General features: G+C 39.0%; 1 protein-coding gene across 1 annotated transcript in view; it reads left to right on the plus strand.

Annotated features, from left to right (window-relative positions):
• grid1a (glutamate receptor, ionotropic, delta 1a) overlaps positions 1–20137 on the plus strand; it is a 205503-nt gene extending 185366 nt beyond the window's left edge. The window contains exons 9-16 of the mRNA XM_041050454.1: positions 654–755; positions 2203–2400; positions 3718–4052; positions 6436–6570; positions 11237–11432; positions 13882–14048; positions 15782–16022; positions 19700–20137. Coding sequence (XP_040906388.1) covers positions 654–755; positions 2203–2400; positions 3718–4052; positions 6436–6570; positions 11237–11432; positions 13882–14048; positions 15782–16022; positions 19700–20137 — 1812 coding nt within the window. The remainder of the gene's footprint in view (positions 1–653; positions 756–2202; positions 2401–3717; positions 4053–6435; positions 6571–11236; positions 11433–13881; positions 14049–15781; positions 16023–19699) is intronic.
• The last annotated feature ends 729 nt before the right edge of the window (positions 20138–20866 follow it).

Consider the following 20866-nt stretch of genomic DNA (forward strand, 5'->3'; position numbering starts at 1 on the left):
ATCCTTGAGAATCCTTGTCCAGCTAGCAGCACTGATTAAGAATTTAACAAACATCAGCTTTGCAACCTGAGACATGGCTCAAAACGTTGACAGCGTGGAAAGAGAGTTTTAAAGATGAGAGATTCAGTTTAGATTCAATAAACAAACTTAAACTGATGTGTAACATGTCTGAAAGTCTATGGGTGAGTTTGGCTTTTATTCTGAAGTCCCCACATGATGAGCATGATGTCTGCTTATAGTACTTATTTTTAACATAGTACTATTGCTCTTCTGTCTGTCCTCATCATCACCTCCATCTGTATTATTACATGTAAAGTATAATGTAAATTGCTTTCAAAGTGTGTCAGAGATTTGCAACATTCAGTGGTGGAGGTTGAATGGAGGGTTCTAATAGCATACTAATGGCTGATGGTTGTTGTCTTGGAAACCAGCTCTCATGTTCATGTAGACATTGGTCACTCAATGCTCATTATTACTATGAACTGAGTCACAAAATGGCAAACAGGATGATTTGCTCACTTGTAGCTCACTCACTTTCTTATCTGCACACTATCTATTCTTTAATTCTGTTGTGATAAACATTTTAATGAGGTGTTCGACATCTTTGTTTATCTCTTTTTCTCATCTATCTGATTTTCCTTTCTCCCTGTTAGCTGGCATCTTGGGACTCCACTCGTGGTTTGAATGGTAGCCTAAAGGAGAATCGGATAGAGAGCGGTATGCAGGGAGTGACGCTCAAAATTGTAACACTACTGGTAAGTTGTGGGAGTACACTGAATCTATTAGCACTTGACCTGTGTAGGCAAATATCGGAGTAAGAAAACAAACACCACAGTATGGTAGTTCTTTACACCCACAGATTAAGAAGTAGTTTATCTCTGAAGTACACTCACACACACCGCGGTGAATCCTCTTTATAACAGAAAAACAGTTTATTTTTACGCACTGATAAATTTCTTTTCATTATTACCAGGGTGCCTTTTTTTTTCAATGTTAAGCTGCTATAAATGACACTCAACATTTCCTGCAGATGATTCACAATAAAGCAGTGGGTTTGCATTAAAAGTGGACAACAGTGAGAGCATACTAACATGTAAAAACAAGCAGAGCAGCCACCATGAATGCTTAACACTAAAATATGGTCACGTATACTCACAAAACATGGGAATCAACAAATTAAGTCCTGTCTGTAATAATACTGCATCAGAAACGTCTGGTTCTTACCATATTTGAAGTAGATAAAGATGCTGTGCACTATTTGAGAATTTACAGTTATATACAAAAGCCTCAATGAAATCCCAGGTTTTGCTGGGTTCAGTGAGCTGTTATCACAGGTGCATCAGAACTGGACCTCTTGTATGGTCCTATTCAGTGACTTTTTCTTCTGTGGAATGGGGAATATTAGGTCCTCTTCTCCATCTAGTCCTGTGAATCTAAAGCATCAGAAGGCTGAGAAAAATCAATCCTACACTGCAGCAGCTTTTCTTGAACTAACCACCAGTTCCAGCAGAGAAGTCTCTTCCCTCCTCCTCACCGTCTCTCACTCTTCCCCTCCCACTTTCTGTTTTTCCTCTTCACACATGATTTACCTGGACCATATTTATTCACATAAGATCTGCTAAGCTCTCTCCTGGCAGTATCACTTAATCAAGTCATTTGCCCCTGCCCACTTTAACACCTCCCCCCTCTTCTCTGTCCCTCTATCCCTGTCTTCTTCAGCTCTTTTTACTCCTCCTTCACCCATTTAATTCTGCCCTGACACTTTCAACCCATAAAGAAGAACCATGGTTGGGTGCAATAAATTTAAAATGGCAATTTCCACGTTGATGAACCATAGCAGTTGCCATGGTGCCATGTGTTACAGGTCAACAGTTGCCGAGGAAACTATTTTATTAAGATGAAGTTTAACTTAGATCACCTTCGAAGCTCTTCATAAAGGTGTCACCCCAAAGTTCTTAAGATGACTGAATGTGTCCTCGCCTCAGTTGCCAATCTGGCCCTGAGGAGATTATGGTGCATCTTGATAAATGACATGCCTGTGATTAAATACACACATACTCTTACTTTTTCCTGAGTTTGAGGATAGATCTTGGCCTTTGAGACAAAATCCATGCACATTCATATTTCTCAGCTTTACCATTATGTTAGTGATGTATTTCCCAAAAACTCCTTTAACCAGCTGTACACTATTCAATCAAACAGGAAGAGCCTTTTGTCATGGTGGCAGAAAACATTCTGGGTCAGCCCAAGAGATACAAGGGGTTTTCGATTGATGTGCTGGACGCCCTTGCTAAGATCCTGGGCTTCAAGTATGACATCTACCAAGTCGGTGATGGGAAGTACGGCTCAGCACTCCCTAATGGATCCTGGAATGGCATGATTGGAGAACTCATTGGCAAGGTTAGAGTGTTTTCTCTTTATCTCAATCAATGTCCAGATTTCAGTCCAAATCGTTTTTCTGGGAGTGAAGCCACATTGTTTTGTTTTGAAATGGGAGCCCAATTATAAGGGTCAGCAAAGATGAAAAGATCAGAAAAACAACAGCAGAAGCAGCCAACAGCTTCTATCTGCAAATCCATTTTCTCCAGTGGGTGACGTCACAGATTAAATGAAGTGGGTCTGATCTCTGCTTTTTGGAGGGAAACTGACAAAGTTTGAGAACTTGACAAAGGCTGTTATGGGTCTTAATAATAACAATGGGATTTTCACTCCTTTTGATAAAGGTAGAGTTTTACATGTTTTTCATTACATAGTGGCTAGATTAATGATAGAAATGTCTTTACATGTTTATATATTTCGTCTTTATGTGAAAGCTTCAGTATTTACCTCATAAAGACTTTAAATTCATGTTTCTGTTGAGAATTTCAGATTTTTATTACTGTAAGGAACATGCACTCTCACCCTACAATCTTTATAGCATTGTTCATCATATGGAGCTGTGTGACTGAACAGATGACAGAGTGAACAAGGTACCTTAAAACACAAAAGTCCCAATGATTACTGCCACTAGGCCACATGTGCTGACTGAAATGACTGTAAGAAACAGACTTGACACTTGATAAAACACATGAATTATGTTACGTCAGACAAAACCATATTACATTTATTAATGATTGATGACCGTATTTTTCAATATAAAATGGTAAGATCATGCAGAGTGGATATAATACAGACATAATTCAAAGGTTATCATGAAAGCGCTCCAGAGTTCAAACCTCCACTAAGGCCTAATGATCTCCCTGGTTATTAGCTTCAAAGTCAACAATGTACTGGGTAGATGATAGAGTAGTTACGTAAGGTAAGTTGAAGCTTGGTTTAATAATGAAGAAAGATGATTGTGTTAGAAAATCAAAAGGTTTTCTTCCTGCTGAGAGCATGGAGGTGCACAGAAAAATAGTCTGGCTGGGTAAGGAGTTGAGAGATATATGTGTTTTAAAGTTGAAAATGTGGACTGATAGTGCTTCGTGGGAAAAAGTAGGTTTCTTCCTTCTGGGATTGAAAATGTGAACACCAGTTTTCCCTCCAGTTTGGTCATTACTTTTGGATATATGTTTGAAACACTGGCCTGACTGTATTTCTAGGGGAAAAGACACAAAATAATGATAAAAAAGCAAGTTTCTTTCTCTAGATTCTCTGTCAGTGTATAAAAACATGTAAGACATGCCCTGAAATGTTATTAAATTACTAAAATGGGAACATTTGACCCTCCATCCACAGCGAGCTGACTTGGCGATATCAGCCATCACCATCACCCCAGAGCGCGAGAGTGTGGTGGATTTCAGCAAGCGCTACCTGGACTATTCAGTGGGAATCCTGATGCGCAAGTCAGAGGAGAAGATCAACATTTTTTCTTTACTGGCACCATTTGACCTGGCAGTGTGGGCGTGCATAGCCGCAGCCATCCCTGTAGTGGGTATCATGATCTTCCTGCTCAGGCGCATCCAGGCAGTGCGCTGCCAGAACAGTGCAGGAGGCCATCCGCCACCTTCTGTCTCCACTTCACTTCAGAGCGCCATCTGGATTGTCTACGGTGCCTTTGTGCAACAAGGTGGGCGATATAGTTTTACTCTGACCACAACAATATACAAGGACAGCAGTTAAAAATCATGTATTTGTCATATTTTGGACGGCCGAGACTTGGCAGATTTTTATTCTTCCAAATCATACACTAAACTGTTTCTAGTTTCTTAAGAGGCACATCACCAAGCACCAGTCCTTGCATGCAAAACCCTAAATTTAAACAGACCAAAAGAAAAATAAAACCAGTGAAAAACTACTTAAAGCGATTAAGGACAAAAGATTAAAATAGAACACGTCCAATCAATTAAGATGCACAGGTGGATGTCAGTATACAACAAATGCTGATTCAGTAGTGAGTCAGTTTGAGGCACAACGCCCACCCTAGCATTTTCTAAAGGTGCCCTTGACAAGAAGAACATCCCATCTTTAGGCCTGGTGGAGATCCAGGTATGTCCAGTTTGGATAAATGACTACTTCAGCAACCGACGTTAAAGCCTGAACTGCATCTATCAAAGTCTGGCATACTGCCTATGAGCCTTTTTCAACCCAACACCCACTATATTTCAAGAGAAGATACATTCCATGTGTTTTCGCTGCCTTTCCTTTTGTCTCCTTGTTTCTGGCTCGTGTTCCAACGTTGCCACTTTTTGTTCCAGTCTACTGGATTGCATTTTTTTCTTGTGATGACATAGGTCACTTTGATATGGATCTGACTGCTGATGCTTAGTGTACCATTGTCAGAGAGTATAAACTTGGCAACTGTAACCTCCCTATGATTTCATAATGATATGCCAACACTTGGCTGGGTTTTGTTGTATGTTCAGTGCAGATTAAACTATGCACCCACAGACGCACTGACTTTCCGCACAGCCTTTTTCAAACATGGACTGCCATTCTTTTGTTCTATAAGGAGGTCAGGGAGAGGTAGGAAATAATCTGAAACTATCTTGGAAAACTGATGAAAATAACACATTTTTCTTATGATTAGAGAGTTTAATCAATTTATTTCAGAGATGAAAGGAACTGAACCACACTGGATCTTTGCAGTAGCATCCAGTAGAAATTCAAGATGCACATTTCACATTTGATGACCTTAAGAAATCAGTCAAAGCCATATGTAATAAAAATGACTGATGCTGGAATGCTATGCATCTGACAAGGTATTCAGCTTTTTCTCCCCAGCTGTCCTAAGGGGGCAGCTGTGTTGATTGTGACACTTTCAGACAAATATGTTTTCATTACATTTCACACTTCTGAATCTTTCAGATGACATTTCTATGGCTTTACTCTTCAAAATTAGAATGTATGCTGACATTTTTCTCATGCACCTCAAAAGCTGTTTTTGAATATTTGCAGAGAAAGAGTCAGTATGACAGAGAAAAAGTGGAGATAGCAAAGTTAATGTGACAAACCAGTCTCTTCCCCTCAAAGAAAACAAGGGGAGGCAAAGGATTAAATATATGTAGGAAAGAATGTTAAAAAGACAGGAGGAAGAATGAATATTAATGATTACTACACTCTTAAAAAATGGATTGGGCTGTTTAATAGAAAAGTAAAAGTGTGAAAGTAAAATTTCAGGGTAGATGGTTTTGAATACACTAAGCTCTTGGGAAAATAAGTGATGAAAAAGTATTGTAATTACACAAAATCATTATATGCATACAGCCGACTGCTCCTGTGTTACATGCAAAAATGAGTATTATCTCTAAAGTGAGAAATTACAGCTTGTAGCAGCTTTAACACAATGGTGTGTAATTAGATTAACTACTTATCATTGGTTAACTCACTCATGTTTACCATTCCATTGAACATTTTTGGAATAAGTCATTTTTATTTCCAAAGACAAATGTTCAAACCTAGAGAAAAGCAGGGGTGAATGAGACATCATACAAAGTCACCACTCAGTAGGTTTTATCACTGTTATAAATGTGAGGAAGAGACACTGGCATTCCTTTTACTGATAAATTATGACTATCTTGTACCAGAATAATCAATTTACTTACCAAACAAACACAAAAAAATGTTGATGTCTGTTTTCGCATAGAATTTGCCAATCTCCTAAAAGCTTGTTTGAAATGCAGGAAATAATCCTGCATTTTCAAAACATGAGGTATTAAGATAAAAAAGCCTTTATTCTCTTGGCTCATAATATAAAAGCTAATTGAAACAATAAAATCAGGCTGCAAGACCCTGATAATATTAAAAAACATTCCTACACATTTTGGCAGCATTGCAATTTACCCACTTCTACATCACACATATTGCATTTAAAAAATGTGTTGCTGGGATTGCAGTTTTGTTGTTTTTTTCATATTTACACTGAATTAGAGATAAGAGATAGTCGTATTAGATCCTATGTGGTGATGGGTGTGCAATTTTAATTACATGCATTTATACCTGAACCTATACAGGCAGTGACTCCATCCTGGGATCGGTGGCTCTGCGCATCGTCATGGGCAGCTGGTGGCTCTTCACCCTGATTGTGTGTTCGTCCTACACAGCAAACCTGGCTGCGTACCTCACCGTGTCACGCATGGACAATGCTGTCAGGTAAAAAAACAATACCTTCAATTAACATTTTTTCTTATCGCATTGTTTGAACTCAGTCAAACACACTTGATTCACTCATTGTGAAACCTAAAGACAACATGGGATTTAGATTGCAAGAAGAAATCATTAGATTAATACTGCATACATTTTTCAAGTATACACATACTGTATATGATGGTTATGTAATGGTTAATAGAGAAATAATATTTTACCTTGAATGTCAAAAGCAGAGTTCTTACTGTGGGAATAGTACATTCTTTAAATAAACTACACTGTATTACATGTATGTCATGTGAATATAATGCATGTATATTGTCAATCACTAAAGTAACTAACCTGCCTAAATATACATAGTGGGACAAAAGCTGTCTTTAAAAATAGTTTATTTCTCAAACGAAGCGTTAACAACCTTGAACACTTCTCATGGACAGTTTAAACAACATTTTTTATGCTGTACACAGTGTAGAGTGTTTTCTTTAAGTATACATTATAATTTTTAATACTTTGTATTAAATGCTGTAACTCAGGCTGAATGTTAATCTGTATGCATCTCTCTTCAGCTGCGCTTGGTATTTGGTCTGACTGCTTTTCTGTAATTTTTGATCCGCTGCGTAACAACTAGTTTGTCCTCAGTCCAAATGTTATTTGTCTGTGAATCCAATTTGGTGTGCTGTCCCTCCCCAAAGAATGTGCAGAGAGCCATTTGATTACATTGCGTCTGTCTTCTGTTGAACAAATAGTCACATGTGGACATGTGGGGAGAGGGAGCGAATGTCAAGCCGCACACAGCTCACCTGTGGTGAGACAGTGTGTGTGTACGTCTTTCTAAGGTTGTACGGACAAATTTTATTTCTAAACTATTGTTGTGAGGACATTGTGATGTTGTGAGGACATTTTGGTTGGTCCTCACAATTTTAAAGGGTTCTTTGAGGGTTAAGACTTGGTTTTAGGGTTCGAATGGAATAGGGTTAGTCATTTAGTTTTAATGGCTAAGGTCAGGGAAAGTGAAATGCACTATGGCAGAGTGTGTTCACAAAGATAGTATGACAAGAATGTGTGTTTATGTTTGGATTGGCAATTACTGGAACATTAATCTTTCTTGTAGTAGCTTTGGTACTGCAAATTACTGCATTTAGGAGTTAGAGGGTAGGAGAAAGTACACATCAAAACACATGCTGAACATATCTGCATCTGTTATTCTCTCCCTCTACTTTATAAAACGTGTGGCCTGTGTGGGATTCACTTCTTGGGTAATCTAAATTCATTGTGCAGAAAATCTGAACATAATTTAAGCGATAAATCCTGAGATATGCTGTACATTCCTGAGAGATCAGGAGGGGAAGAAGTAGCTGCCTTTTCATCATTTTCACTCACAACTAAAGGTCAGGCAAAATGGAAATTTTGTTGATTTTTTTTCTTTCTCAACAGGAATTCACCTCCTTTGAGGGAGGAAACTGCTTTTGTACTATCACTGAACCACTAGAGGACAGATGGCACAGGAAATTTACACAGTAAATTTGGTATTTTGTGTGGGGCCATTGTTGCCTTTCTCATTGCCCAGGGAAACATAGGTGGGCTTGGAAAAGGAAGGGTTATTTGCAACTCCTCTGGGGAGGGTGTATACAAGAGATCCCAGAGAACACAGTCAGGGGACAAGTTACAGAGTTAGAATTAAGCTCTTTTATAATGGAAAACAAAGCTTCATTTTTGTGAAAAGTACTGCAAGAATGTTGGGAGTGCTGAAATGCTTAAAAAATACTGCACCTAAACCAGCAGGTTCTTGCTGCCTGGGATTCATTGTGGTTAAAGCCTGGGCTGTCTAAACCTGGGGACAAAAGACTGAGAAGATGTATTAATGTATTAAAATAGGCAGTGTGAAGGTTCCCTCACTTCTCAGTTTTAGGCTCAATTTTTTACCCTTTTATGCTCTACCAGGCAATGCTGTATATAAATGTAATGTGTCTTTCTACGCAGATGACACCAAGATGGTGACCTAGGTTTTAGTTAAACCTGGTGACAAAAGCTCTACTAATACTATTAAGTGTCTCACAGAAAAGACTGGATATCTCCAGGTTTCCAAATCTGAGATTTCTTCCCTCCCCTAGAAATTTTTGTCATAAAAGCTGTAGCAGCTTGTCGTCCCACACAAATCCACTGTCCAAACCTTGGAAAACTTCTGCCAGATATGACTTGGATTTTAAAGCCAAATAGAGACTAAGATGCAGTCCAGCTCCCTTCATTTGAGGAAAAAACAAATACAAACGTCAAGATGTTTTTATGTTTCTTGGAGAAATCAACTTTCTGTCTTTTCAAGTCAGTTCAAGATGCTGGCATGCTGCCAGAAGGCAGCAGCTAGGATTTTTAGAAGTGTCAAAAGAGATTATTTACTCCCTTTTTATATCATGTATGTGTATAATGGCCACTGAGTGTGTGTTTATGTGTGTTTGCTTGTATGTTTAAATGTTTGCCTGTGTGATATTAATTTGGTATAACTTTCTTGTCCTTGTTCGCAATGTTTTAATTGTTTCTGCTATGGCTACCTTCGAAAATGTATAAACCTAAACATAACCATGACCAACTGTACATCGAGCAATTTAGTGCCTTTGATTCCAACTGGAACACTTGAGAAGAAATTCGTATAGTATATGTATATGCACACATAAGTGAAGAATATTCTTTACATGCATGTGTCTCTGTAGCACTGCATGGCTGAGGGGGAGAAAGAAAAGTGTTTTGTGTGTGTGGTTGTTGCTGTGCTTATTTCAATCTTTGTTCAGCCATTATAGCTAATGAACAGAGGGCTGGGTTGGACCTCTCTGTATTGATCACAAATCAAAGTGTATGTTGTTTTGCTTGGAGAAAGAAAAGCCAAACAAGGAACACGCTTAAAAATGGGTGACAGATGTCTTCAGTGCATACACATCGTCTTCTTCAAATAGTCATTGCCTGATAATGTCACTTGTGAGCGGTTTCATTTTACTGTATCTTTGATTTTTAAAATATGCCATCTGTCTCCTGTTTCTCATGTTTTTTCTTAGAATACAGGGGCTTTCACCTCTTTTAGTTATTCTGTTTACTCCAGCTGGTGGGTCTAAATATTTATAGTGTTATTTTAAATGTATAGTTCCACAGCGCACTATAGGTCACAATGCTTGTAAAAGTAAGATGTTAAAGATGAACATTTTATGTTGCAGCAAAACTTGAAGTTTAATCTGACAGAATAAGCTGCAGACAACAAAATATCTAATCAGTTGTTTCTGTTTGTCTCACCCCCCACACACACACAACAACCACTGCTACACCGTATGAGCTTCTAATTAAATGGTTGAATTAGTCCAACAACATCATCTTGAGATAAGATATTCGATTCTCTCACTTTTTAAGGAATTGGAGAGAAAACGGTCTGGTGCTTCTCTAGTATATTGACTTTCTAAAGAAATGTAGCAAATGCACAGAGGCAGCAGGTCAAACATATCAACCCAATACAAGTCAAGGAAGAGGGTAATCTTCTGGGTAGACTGCCATTCAAATCACACTGGAAGCAAACTCCAATTACAAGGATAGCAGCATTTAGCAAATATGATGCTGTATAAAATTGGCAATTATCTACATATAAAACACAGCTTCTGCAAGGAGCCTCATTTCTTATTGCCCACATGACATTTGCATAATAGGTATTTCAATCAGGAGAGACTAGTTTTCAGATATCAAGTATTGTTTATAAAAAGTACATTAGAGTTTGGTGCAGGTTTTATTAGGGGTTAATGCCCAATCGTGGGGATGAACCTCATAATCAGTCAGAAAATTAACCCCCCAACCTGGTCATCATTACTCTGGTTGCAGTCATGATGCTGGCAGTGCTAGGGAAAGTGGTGGTCGGGGAAAAGTGTTGGCATCGACATCAGAAGAAGCAGACAGCACACTACAGGTGCAGCTAATTTGGTTGATAAAGAGCACGCTGATTAGTGATTTGCTCCAATGTGCATAAGAGAGGAAGGTGGTAGTTTTAGGCTTACTGATTGGATGTTATGAACCAGGAGGGAGCTCAAGCTTGAATTTTAAGTAGAGGGAAAATTCTGTATATGAAAGGATACAAGCCAAGAGGTTGAGGTGGGGTAATGAATCAAAGTGGAGAGGAGTGTTTTTTCAGTGATTTCTTGCCTTATGTTTTTAGAAAAAGAAAAGATGGTTGTGATTTTATAAACCTACATATTGACAGTATAATAGCTTTGTTGGCAGCAAACAAATCCAATTAATCATGCATGTGAAAAAAATCATAAATACTGTAAAATTAGAGGCACAGGATGTGATGTTATATGAAACACCAGACTGGAACCTGATATACCCTTAAACTGGTTTTTGTGCATGAAAAAGCACAAAAGTTAATACTATTTGAAAAATCCGCTTGCAAACATGTAAATTCGGTCTTTAATATCCTATGTAGATAAATTCACACCGTTTTTTTGATAAATGTACTTTAATTTCCACAGTAGTCATATTTCCTGATGACAATCATATTATAGTTCTCCAGACTAACTGAAATGTTCTCCTCCAATGGCTGCACAAAAGAAAATAATTTTCAGTTTGAATTTCTTATTTCCTGTATTTACAGTCAGTTTTATATCGAATCTGGTGAACTAACTTGCTAATGTGACCCTGATTATAGGTCATTCCAGGACCTGTCGAAGCAGGTGGATCTGGTTTACGGGACAGTGAGGGACTCGGCCGTGTACGAGTATTTCCGGGCCAAAGGCACCAACCCTCTGGAGCAGGACAGCACATTTGCAGAGCTCTGGAAGACGATTAACAAGAACAACGGCTTTAAGAACTCTGTCTCTAGCCCGTCAGAGGGAATCAAGAAGGTGAATATGAAATTTGGTCCTCTTAAAATATTGTTAGAGCCCTGTAAAACTCATGTTGCCTGTTCGACTTCTGTAGGGTTCATTTCAATAAGCTATTTCCAGGGAAACCAAACAAAAACTAGATAGCATAACTTAAATAACATTTTGATAACACAATGTAATATTAAAAGTCCAATTTAATCAAATCAGTTCCTTCTGAAGTGTTAACTATAACAAGATTTCGGTTCAGCCCCATAAAGTAAAATATATATTTATATTTTCTTTCATAAGAAAGAAGCAGGCGACGAGGGGATTGCTTTTTCTTCCAGAAACCGAAAATACTTATAAATAAATTATATGAATATTATAACTACATCTTCAGCTCATAAAGAAATGAATCCTACAAAACATAGGCTCAGCCTTAATGATAATTAACTGTAGCTTTTTACTGTCACACAACCAGGTAGGAACAAACTTGAAGTTAGTTCAATAATTTCCGTCCCTGACTGACAGAGGCTTGTGAGTAAAGTGATATTTTTAATGTAGTGAATTGTGAGGGTTTTTAATTATTCTCACAAGCTCAGTGTGCAGCTAAATTAACTTTTAATGCATTCTCTCTATCTTCCTTAAACACAAACAAGCACAAGCACACACACACACATACACAGACACACAGAAAGAGCAGATTGAAGAATAATCCATAATTAAACAAATTACAGTGGAGTCTAGGCATATGCACTTTAAAAGCATTATACTGCTTTATTATTTGAGCTACATTCAGTGTAGTCAGGCCAGCTGCACAGATACATACGTTAATGTAAAACCACTCATATCAGTTTTGACTCTAAATATATTTATTTAGAACATTATAATAATAATGTTCTTTATAAAGAACATTATTCTTTATAGCTAACAAACTTCTGCATGTTCCTCATTCTGATGTGAGAATTACTGTTGGATGGGAATGTGATTCTCCATTTTGTATTTATTTATAAAAGGCGAGTGAACTTGAGAGCCCTGTGTAGTCCTAATGAGATCATAGGTGAAAAGGCTGTTTAGCTGTATTTGCTGAGAGCATCGTCTAACTCTGGAAGGGAAAAGAGCCATAGAAGTGCATCCAAATATCAATATAAAAAAAAATCCAGAAGGATTTAAGGCAGATTTTCAGCTGGCGTTGTTCTACATATTCTTCACAGGCTGCACTTGAGGCTACAGCACATGATTGTGTGTCTGAAAATATGCTACACGCAAAGCCTGAAAAAAAAAAAGAGGATCCAACTATTTTCATCATCTTTGTAAAGAAATCTAATGTTGTACATACTATTCACTGTTTACTCTAATGAGTGGGCAAAATGTTTATGCTAATTACTGTGCAAATATTCAGCATGGTGGCTGAGCTCTGTTTATTATACTCACTGCTCACTCTCCAGCAGAGGGACATGGGTTCAAGGTGTAAAAATGCAAAGAAAAAAAATTCCTTCCTCTAACGTTACAGGAATGGCATGCTGAGGACTCAACATATTCAACATATACACTGACCAGCCACAATGTTAAACCCACTGACATGTGAAGTGAAAAACATTGATTATCTTGTTACAATGGCACCTGTCAATGAGGTGAGATATATTTGGCAGCAAGTGAACAGTCAGTTCTAAAGTTGATGTGTTGGAAGCAGGAAAACGGGCAAGCGTAAGGATCTGAGCGACTGTGACAAGGGCCAAATTGTGATGGCCAGACCATATCCTAAATGCAGGTCCTGTGGGGGGTTCCTGGTATGCAGCGGGTAGTACCTATCAAATGTGATCCAAGGGAAGGCAACCAGTGAACTGGCAACAGGGTCACGGGCACCCACAGTGCCAAGAGTGCCCGTGCTGACCTCCCTTCACAGCCGAAAGCTCCTACAATGGGCATGTGAGCGTTCGAACTGGACCATGGAGCAATGGAAGAAGGTGGCATGGTCTGATGAATCACATTTTCTTTTACGTCATGTGAACGGCTAAGTGTGTGTGCATCGTTTACCTGGGGAAGAGATGGCAACAGGATGCACTCTGGGAAGAAAAGGGGAACAAGGGGGACATACACAGTATTAGACAGGAGGTTTTAATGTTGTGGCTGAACGGTGTATATGCTCACTGCAGAATACTGAGGTGGCACATTCCCAGGGAAAAGTTAACAAATGAGCACAATTAACCGTAAAATCACAATGTGCAATTTCCCCATTGTGGGACTATTAAAGGTTTATCTTATCTTATCTTATCTTAAGAGAAATTGGATTTTTAATACAATATTTTTTTTAATTCACTAATGCATAACTATTTTTTGTTTGTACATTAATGTTTGGGAAACATACTCCTGCCTCCTCCCAAACTGAAAAAGTCTGGCTTATTAAAGAAGGTTTCTAAACTAGCATCACTGTGATTTAAAGAAGTCTTCATGTAACTATCATATGTCTGTTTATACACGTTTCCAGGCAAAGCGAGAGTCATATGCCTTTCTGTGGGACATGGCCGTGGTAGAGTACGCTGCTCTGACAGATGACGACTGCACGCTAACTGTGGCAGGAAACAGCATGAGCACCAGAGGCTACGGCATGGCCCTGCAGCACGGCAGTCCGTACAGAGACCTCTTCTCTCAGAAGTATGTATATATAGGCTACCCAATTTTTATACTATATATTATATAATGTATGATATATATTAATTATGACGCAGTAACTTGAGCACCAGCTAATACTTTCTGGTGTTGGTATCAAGCAACACGTAAATTGTTTGAAATTATTAAAGTAAATCTGATGCATATAACAACGTAGCTCTCCATGGTGACATTGTACACACCAGATCTTTTCTGAAATTTGGATTCACAACTCCATTGCTAAAAACAGGTGGCCAGACATTCAGACAGGTTGTCTACAAACCGATAGTTTAGCCAGATTATCACATCACTTTATCTTAAGCTAAAACCAAAAGTGAGTTGAACTACAAAGTTGGTCTTTAAACTGTGATGGATGTTTACAAAGATCAGTTTGGGTCAGAATTTCATCATTTGCCTTTCCAGACCCCAGCAATTACTTTGGTGAGTACAGTGTTGTCGGGAGCAAGAGAACAGATGGCCAGACAGTATAATTAAAAGTTGTACTAAACTTTTGTTTTTGTCTAAATAATGTCCAGATATAAACAAAAGCACGGTTAGATTTTCAGCATATGCAACGTCTCAGTACAGTTTTTCTTGAAGACTCAGACCGAGAAGTACATTTTTCTATTCTCAGTCCATACTATTTTCCCATTGTTTTTCTGCTGTGTTTTATCTGTTTCTTCCCTATACACATGACAGAAAACTTTTCAGTGCAGTCTTATAAGAGGGATGTTAGTGAATTTCAAATCAGGACAGCAAGCTTTCTCCTCCATGTAAAGTATCAGCTCAAAGCAAAAACTCAAATCTCAAAATGGAGAATTGATTACTCTGTAAACTACACACCATGCTTTAGTGAAATATTTTAAGTACATCTCTTGTAGGAAAAGTGATGGTGAATATTTGTAGACATCTAGGGTTGTGATGTTTCGTAAGTGTAGAAGCGCATAAATGATTTAATGTCAAAAGCTTTTGCAGCTGTGTGTACATATGTCTTAAGTGTGCCTTTTTGTGCTGAATGTGCGTGCAGGCTTGTGCACCAACACATACGTGCCAGTCACAGTGGAACAGGTTGAATAATGATTGTGCAGAAAGCTAACCGCTCCGATGGGACAGATTCACTGTTTCGCCTCAGCTGTCGTCATTCTCCACCAGTACATCCATCCACTCCTCTCAGCTCTTTGTACACTAACTAATGGGCTGACTGTAGTATTTGATCATCTTTGTTTCCACGCATATACAGTTTGATATGAAACCAATTAATCTTGCTGTGATTTTTTTTCATTGCCTTGTTTACATAGAACTGGTCTTTTAGCTCTTGTTAACATTTATAAATTGTTTCAGCACTGCATCAGTAACATTTCTTACTCTATTTACTGCTGTGCAAACTGCTTTGTTTAATAACATTTTACCCACTATCAGTCTTGAATGAGGTTACAATCAATGCTAACACAGTTCATTAACTGCATTTTTAAAAATTAGTTTTATGTTATAATCTACATAGTATTATTGTGTAATTATAGTCATCCAGTCTTACATTGATTTTCCAATTTTCCTTCATGTTTGTCTATGAAAATTATTTAAATTTCCATTCTCTATTTTCTTTGTAAGTTGATTAGCCAGCATTTAGCATAATCCGAATCAATTCTATTGAAGGCTTGGTCCAGTGTCCTGCGGCGTTATCACAATGTATTGTGCAACGTCTGTGTGTGAAAGAACTACTCAGTGTTTCTCCTCCACAGGATTTTGGAGCTTCAGGAAAAAGGTGACCTTGACATCCTGAAGCAGAAATGGTGGCCAAAGAAAGGTCGCTGTGACCTGCAGAGCTATGCAGATTCCCAGCCGGAGGGTCGTGCGCTGCGTCTCCACAGCTTTGCCGGTGTGTTCTGCATCCTGGCTGCTGGGCTGTTGCTGGCCCTCCTGGTGGCTGCACTGGAGACCTGGTGGAACAGCAACCACTGCCGGAGAGAGCAGCCCAAAGAGGTGACCACTGACAACGCGTCGGGCCAGGGCCCAGGCCCAAGCCTGCTAGCCCAGAACCGGGCCATGGTGGCCACCACGGGTCCCTCTGCCCCTCCAAGGCCCTGCTCGAGACCCAGACCCCCGGGCCCCCCGGTCCTGCCCAGAGATGCCACTGCCACACTCTACTTTATGGATCCAGCAGGCGCTGACACCAGCCCCGATTTAGTAGAGCTGCAGTACACCCAGTTATAATAGGTGTGCCCCTGATGATAGTCCAGACATCATGTGATCAATCTACTCATTCCTTCTCATGTTGGGAGAGAGGTTGGGGTGCTTTGTTAGGGACTTCTCTGAGGCTTCTCTCTCAAACACACTTACTGTGATTCTCTCTCATACTGATGCATAAAAACATTGCCTACACTTTGGGCTGAAAAACTATCAGTCACTGGTGCTCATGTGAGAGAACCGCAGCTGGAATGATGACAGTAAATATAACGTTGAATCCCAAATTCAAAACCCCATACTGAAATTGTACTTCTGAGTCGATCAGTGCTTCAGTTGTACAATAGCTCTCTTTAGCTAATCCATTCAAGTCTTAATGCTTTAGAGCTCTGACTTCATCTTGCTGCTGTCGACTGGGCAGCCCCTCTGCATGAGGTGTCCAGACAACTAAGGCTTGACATGGATCCCTAAACTAAAGTGTGAGCAAAAGCCGATAGTAAAGAATCTGAGCCTTGACCTGCCTGTTTGACTTGACAGTCCAACAATGCAATAAAAACCACTGGCTGAGGACACCCATTTAAGAGACCAAGTCCTGTCCAAAAAAAAAAAAAAAAAAACGAAAACAAATCACAGTAAATCAAAATCAAACCAAATTCCACCAGTGCTGGTTTTTGGTGCAGACAAGAGTTTGAGTTAATGCTGTTAATTTCAATTTCAGTCTTTGTGTACAGCTGCTCTCATAATAACCACATATTGCTGTCATGTGAGATTCACAACAAACATCGCTGTCTCATTAATTAGAAAACATAATACATGTTAGTGTTGTTTGAGTAGAATCAGAGTATTGTGCTCTATTATTATTGATGATGATGATGATTATTATTATTATTATTATGTCTGTAGACATGTTTAAGCATTTTTCTACCCATATCCTTCTTTTCAGTATCAAACACTAACCTCCTCCAGGCTTGAAATGTGACTGTAAGAGATTTGTAGTTTTCTTTGTTACAGTGCAATAGGGGCAGGTTTTCCTAGCAGAAAAAATATCAAAAGCGAAACTGAAATTTGTCAAAACACTGCTGCTTAATGTGCTCATTTATAGTAGGGACAATGCCAAACATTCTCTGGTTCCTGCTTCTCAAATGTGACAACTTGCTGCTTTTTCCCAGTTTTACGCCAGCTTAAGTTTGAGTTTTAGCATTTTGGACAGACAAAACAAGCAAATTTGAGGACTTCCTCTTGGCCTCTGGGAAATTTTGATGACTATTTTTCACTATTTTCCAGCATTTAACAAAGTGATTCATCTTTTTTTGTCTCTTTTTTGCTCCGTATATTTATTTTAATAATTGAGAATGGAGTCACAGCTGCTGTTCATCACCTTACAAACTTTTTACAGCTACTTTTGAAGCCTGCAAGGGACGAGTGTTAAATATTCAAAAGATTTGGGTAAATTGTTAAATTGTTCTAAGCATCTTTGGAACCATGGCAGCACAAACATACAGTATGTGGACATTATGACAGCCACCTCAAACAAAATCCTACTATAAACCTGGACACATCAGCCATATAAAGGAATAGTTCAACTTTTTGGGAAACATCCTTATTTGCTTTCTGGTGTAGATTGAGATACCATTCTCATATCTGTCCGAGAAGCCACAGCCAGGAGATGAATAGCTTATCTCAGCATAAAGACTGGAAACAGCAGGAAACAAGTAGCCAGACTCTGTCCTCAGTTCATTTGTGGGAGTTACATTTTTTGACTATTTCTTGACACTCAGGACAGAGGTCGGTTATTTACCCACGACCTTCGGCAACCATTGCTAAAAAGAAAAAGATGGTTATAAGCGTATATTAAAATTCTTGGTTGTTTTGCCATAGCTGCATAATTAATCCACAGTCATGCCAGAGTCATAAATTTATCTAAATTGCTGATTAGTTTTTGTAATCAGTTTAGTTTCACAACACCATTAGCAGTAACATGTAAAAGAACACCGAAATGTTTTTTATTGTTTTTTGTTTTTGTAAAGCAAAGAACCAGATGTTTTCTACCATACTTGATGATCTTTTTGATGATTATTTAACCAGGAAAATTTCATGCCCTTTCAAGCCAAGGTCCATTTGTCAGTTGCCTAACAGTTCCTTCCACTTTGTAGCTTTATACTTATCGCACAGACATGAGAGTGGTATATGTTTTTCACCTCATTCTCAGAAAGAAAGCAAATATGAGTATTTTCCAAAATGCAGAACCATTCCTTTCATTGCCTAAGTAGTAATTACTTGTAATTATATGTCAATGTCCGGATTCTCAGGGGAACATTTTGGTTATGTCATTGTCTGTGATCCCCAGCAGGTAACTAAGGATCTGGAAAGGGTTTCTGGTCCATTGACATATAATGACATAACAAGCACTTCACCGGAAGGGAGGCGGGACAAATGGACAGACAAAGAGAGAGACTGGGAGGAGGCCAGAGCTCTTGACACAGGTCAGGAGAGGCCTGACATACTGGACGGTCATTGGCTGTGTCAGGGCAAAGGGGCAGGGCATGGGGCCGGGCAGGGGTAGCTTGTAGGTGCTTCATCTATCATCTCACCCCATGGTCTCTGTTTTCATCTTTTTGGTTTTCTCTGTCTTCAGTGTGGCTCAACTTAAATGGGAGCATGATGAGCCTAAAGTGAGCATGGTAACGTTTGTTGGAAAATGTCTGTTTGATAAACAATCATGTGCTCTTTATTTGGCGTCTCCCATATTTTTTTCCTGAGAAAAAAAGAGAATATTTTGAATGATTCTTTAATACGATTTAGATTACTTCAGTTAACTGACAAAATACTTTGTCTTCATTTCAATTTTGTTGTCACAAAGTCTAATTCATTGGATTTGTGCGTCCATTGGAGCCTGTCTTGTTAACAGCTGATGCTCTTCATGCAAGAATCACCTGCTACAGATGGTCACCTAATTATGGAGAAAATTTAAATACTTCTGCATGAAGAGACATCTTCATTTAAGTTCATTTCAGAAGAAGAGACATTACCTTTTTACAACCCCCATATTTAAGATTTAGTGTTTTAAGGGAATGTCTCTCTTTATGTGGACTGCTTAAAAATTCCAGTTCATTATTAATTTATACAGTGGGGTCCAAAAGTCTGTGACCACTTTCTGTTTGAACGTGGTGTATGACTAGGCTGTATTTCATGTACTGAAGATAGTCGGTCATGATGATGATGATGATAGTGAAACAACCATTGTAACCTGTCTTTTTCTGTCTTCTTTTACTCTCTATCCCCATACCATTCTTTCTTTTAACCTCTTAACCCCATTTCACTGCACATTCATTTTCGCTTTTATTCTTTATCACACTCATTCTTAATTACATTCATGCTCTCCTTTCCATTAAAACCTCTATCCACCATTCTTTCTCCTTTGTTCCACACACACACACACACTCTGTGGCTCTGCCTTTCTTTTCATCTATCTTTAGGACAAAGAGGTGAACCTGGAACAGGTCCACCAGCGTTTGAACAGCCTCCTGGACGAGGACTTGGCCCACAAGCAGCTGCCAGGCCAGTCTATTGAGATCTCTGCCCTGGACATTGGCAGCATGCAGCCCAGCCAGTCCCTGGAGGCCTTGTCTGCTCGGGACTACCCAGCCCATCGGGGGCCGCGGCCACTCTCGGTGACCACCTTCCTCCAGGAGGGCCATGGGGCAGGAAGGACACTGGGTGCAGCCGCTGGCAGGACCTTGCCCTTGCCCCTCAGCAGTGCCACCATGCCCTCTATCCGCTGCAAACACAGGGCACCCAATGGGGGCCTCTTCCGGCAGAGCCCAGTCAAGACACCCATGCCAATGTCCTACCAACCAGTGCCAGGAGGACCCATCCCAGAAGTCAGTGAGCCCAGCCACGGGACATCCATCTGAGCATGGCCAACAGTCACAGACACTCAAGCTCAAACGCAACAGTCAAGAGCTGAACAGAGTGCTAACTGTGTGAAGAGATATAAATAAAACACTAAAAGAAAGATTTTTATTACCAGTGATGAAGAGTCAGTGGGACGACACACGGCAAGATACGGGGACTTTCATGTACATACTTGTAAGTACAAAGAGAGAGAGAAGCAACATTAAAAAGTGTATTTTGAATATTCTCAACAGTTGAGTTTAAAAAACACAAAAGTATTAAAAAAATGACTGTTTGAATGGCTTTGTAAATTTTGTTCTAAATGAATAAAGGTGACAATTCTTTGTGGTTGTTTTCTAAGTGCCAAGTTCAAAGATGTTTTCTTTCAGATTAACATTAACTGAATGTACTGTAAGAATTCATGAAAGACATTTCCCACTTCAAAGACATTGGAAGAATTGATTTGTTTCATATGAAAAAAATAAAAAAAGTATAACACAAAAACACAGACGTGTGCTTGAAAACATATTTAGAATTTCAGTGTCATGCCGTCAGTGTGTATCTGTGATTCTGGGATCACACATACAGTGATATTTTAGAGCACAAACGGGGGGAAACAAAAGCCTCAAGTGTTTATCACACACACTTTCCAGCCCAATAACTGGTACAATAAATCAGGGCTCATTATCAGTTTTTATGCTTGATTTTTTACAAAGGTCTGAATTTATTTGTTAATATTTGAAATGTTA

Source organism: Toxotes jaculatrix, chromosome 11 (genome assembly GCF_017976425.1).
Source record: "Toxotes jaculatrix isolate fToxJac2 chromosome 11, fToxJac2.pri, whole genome shotgun sequence".
NCBI classification, from domain to species: domain Eukaryota; kingdom Metazoa; phylum Chordata; class Actinopteri; family Toxotidae; genus Toxotes; species Toxotes jaculatrix.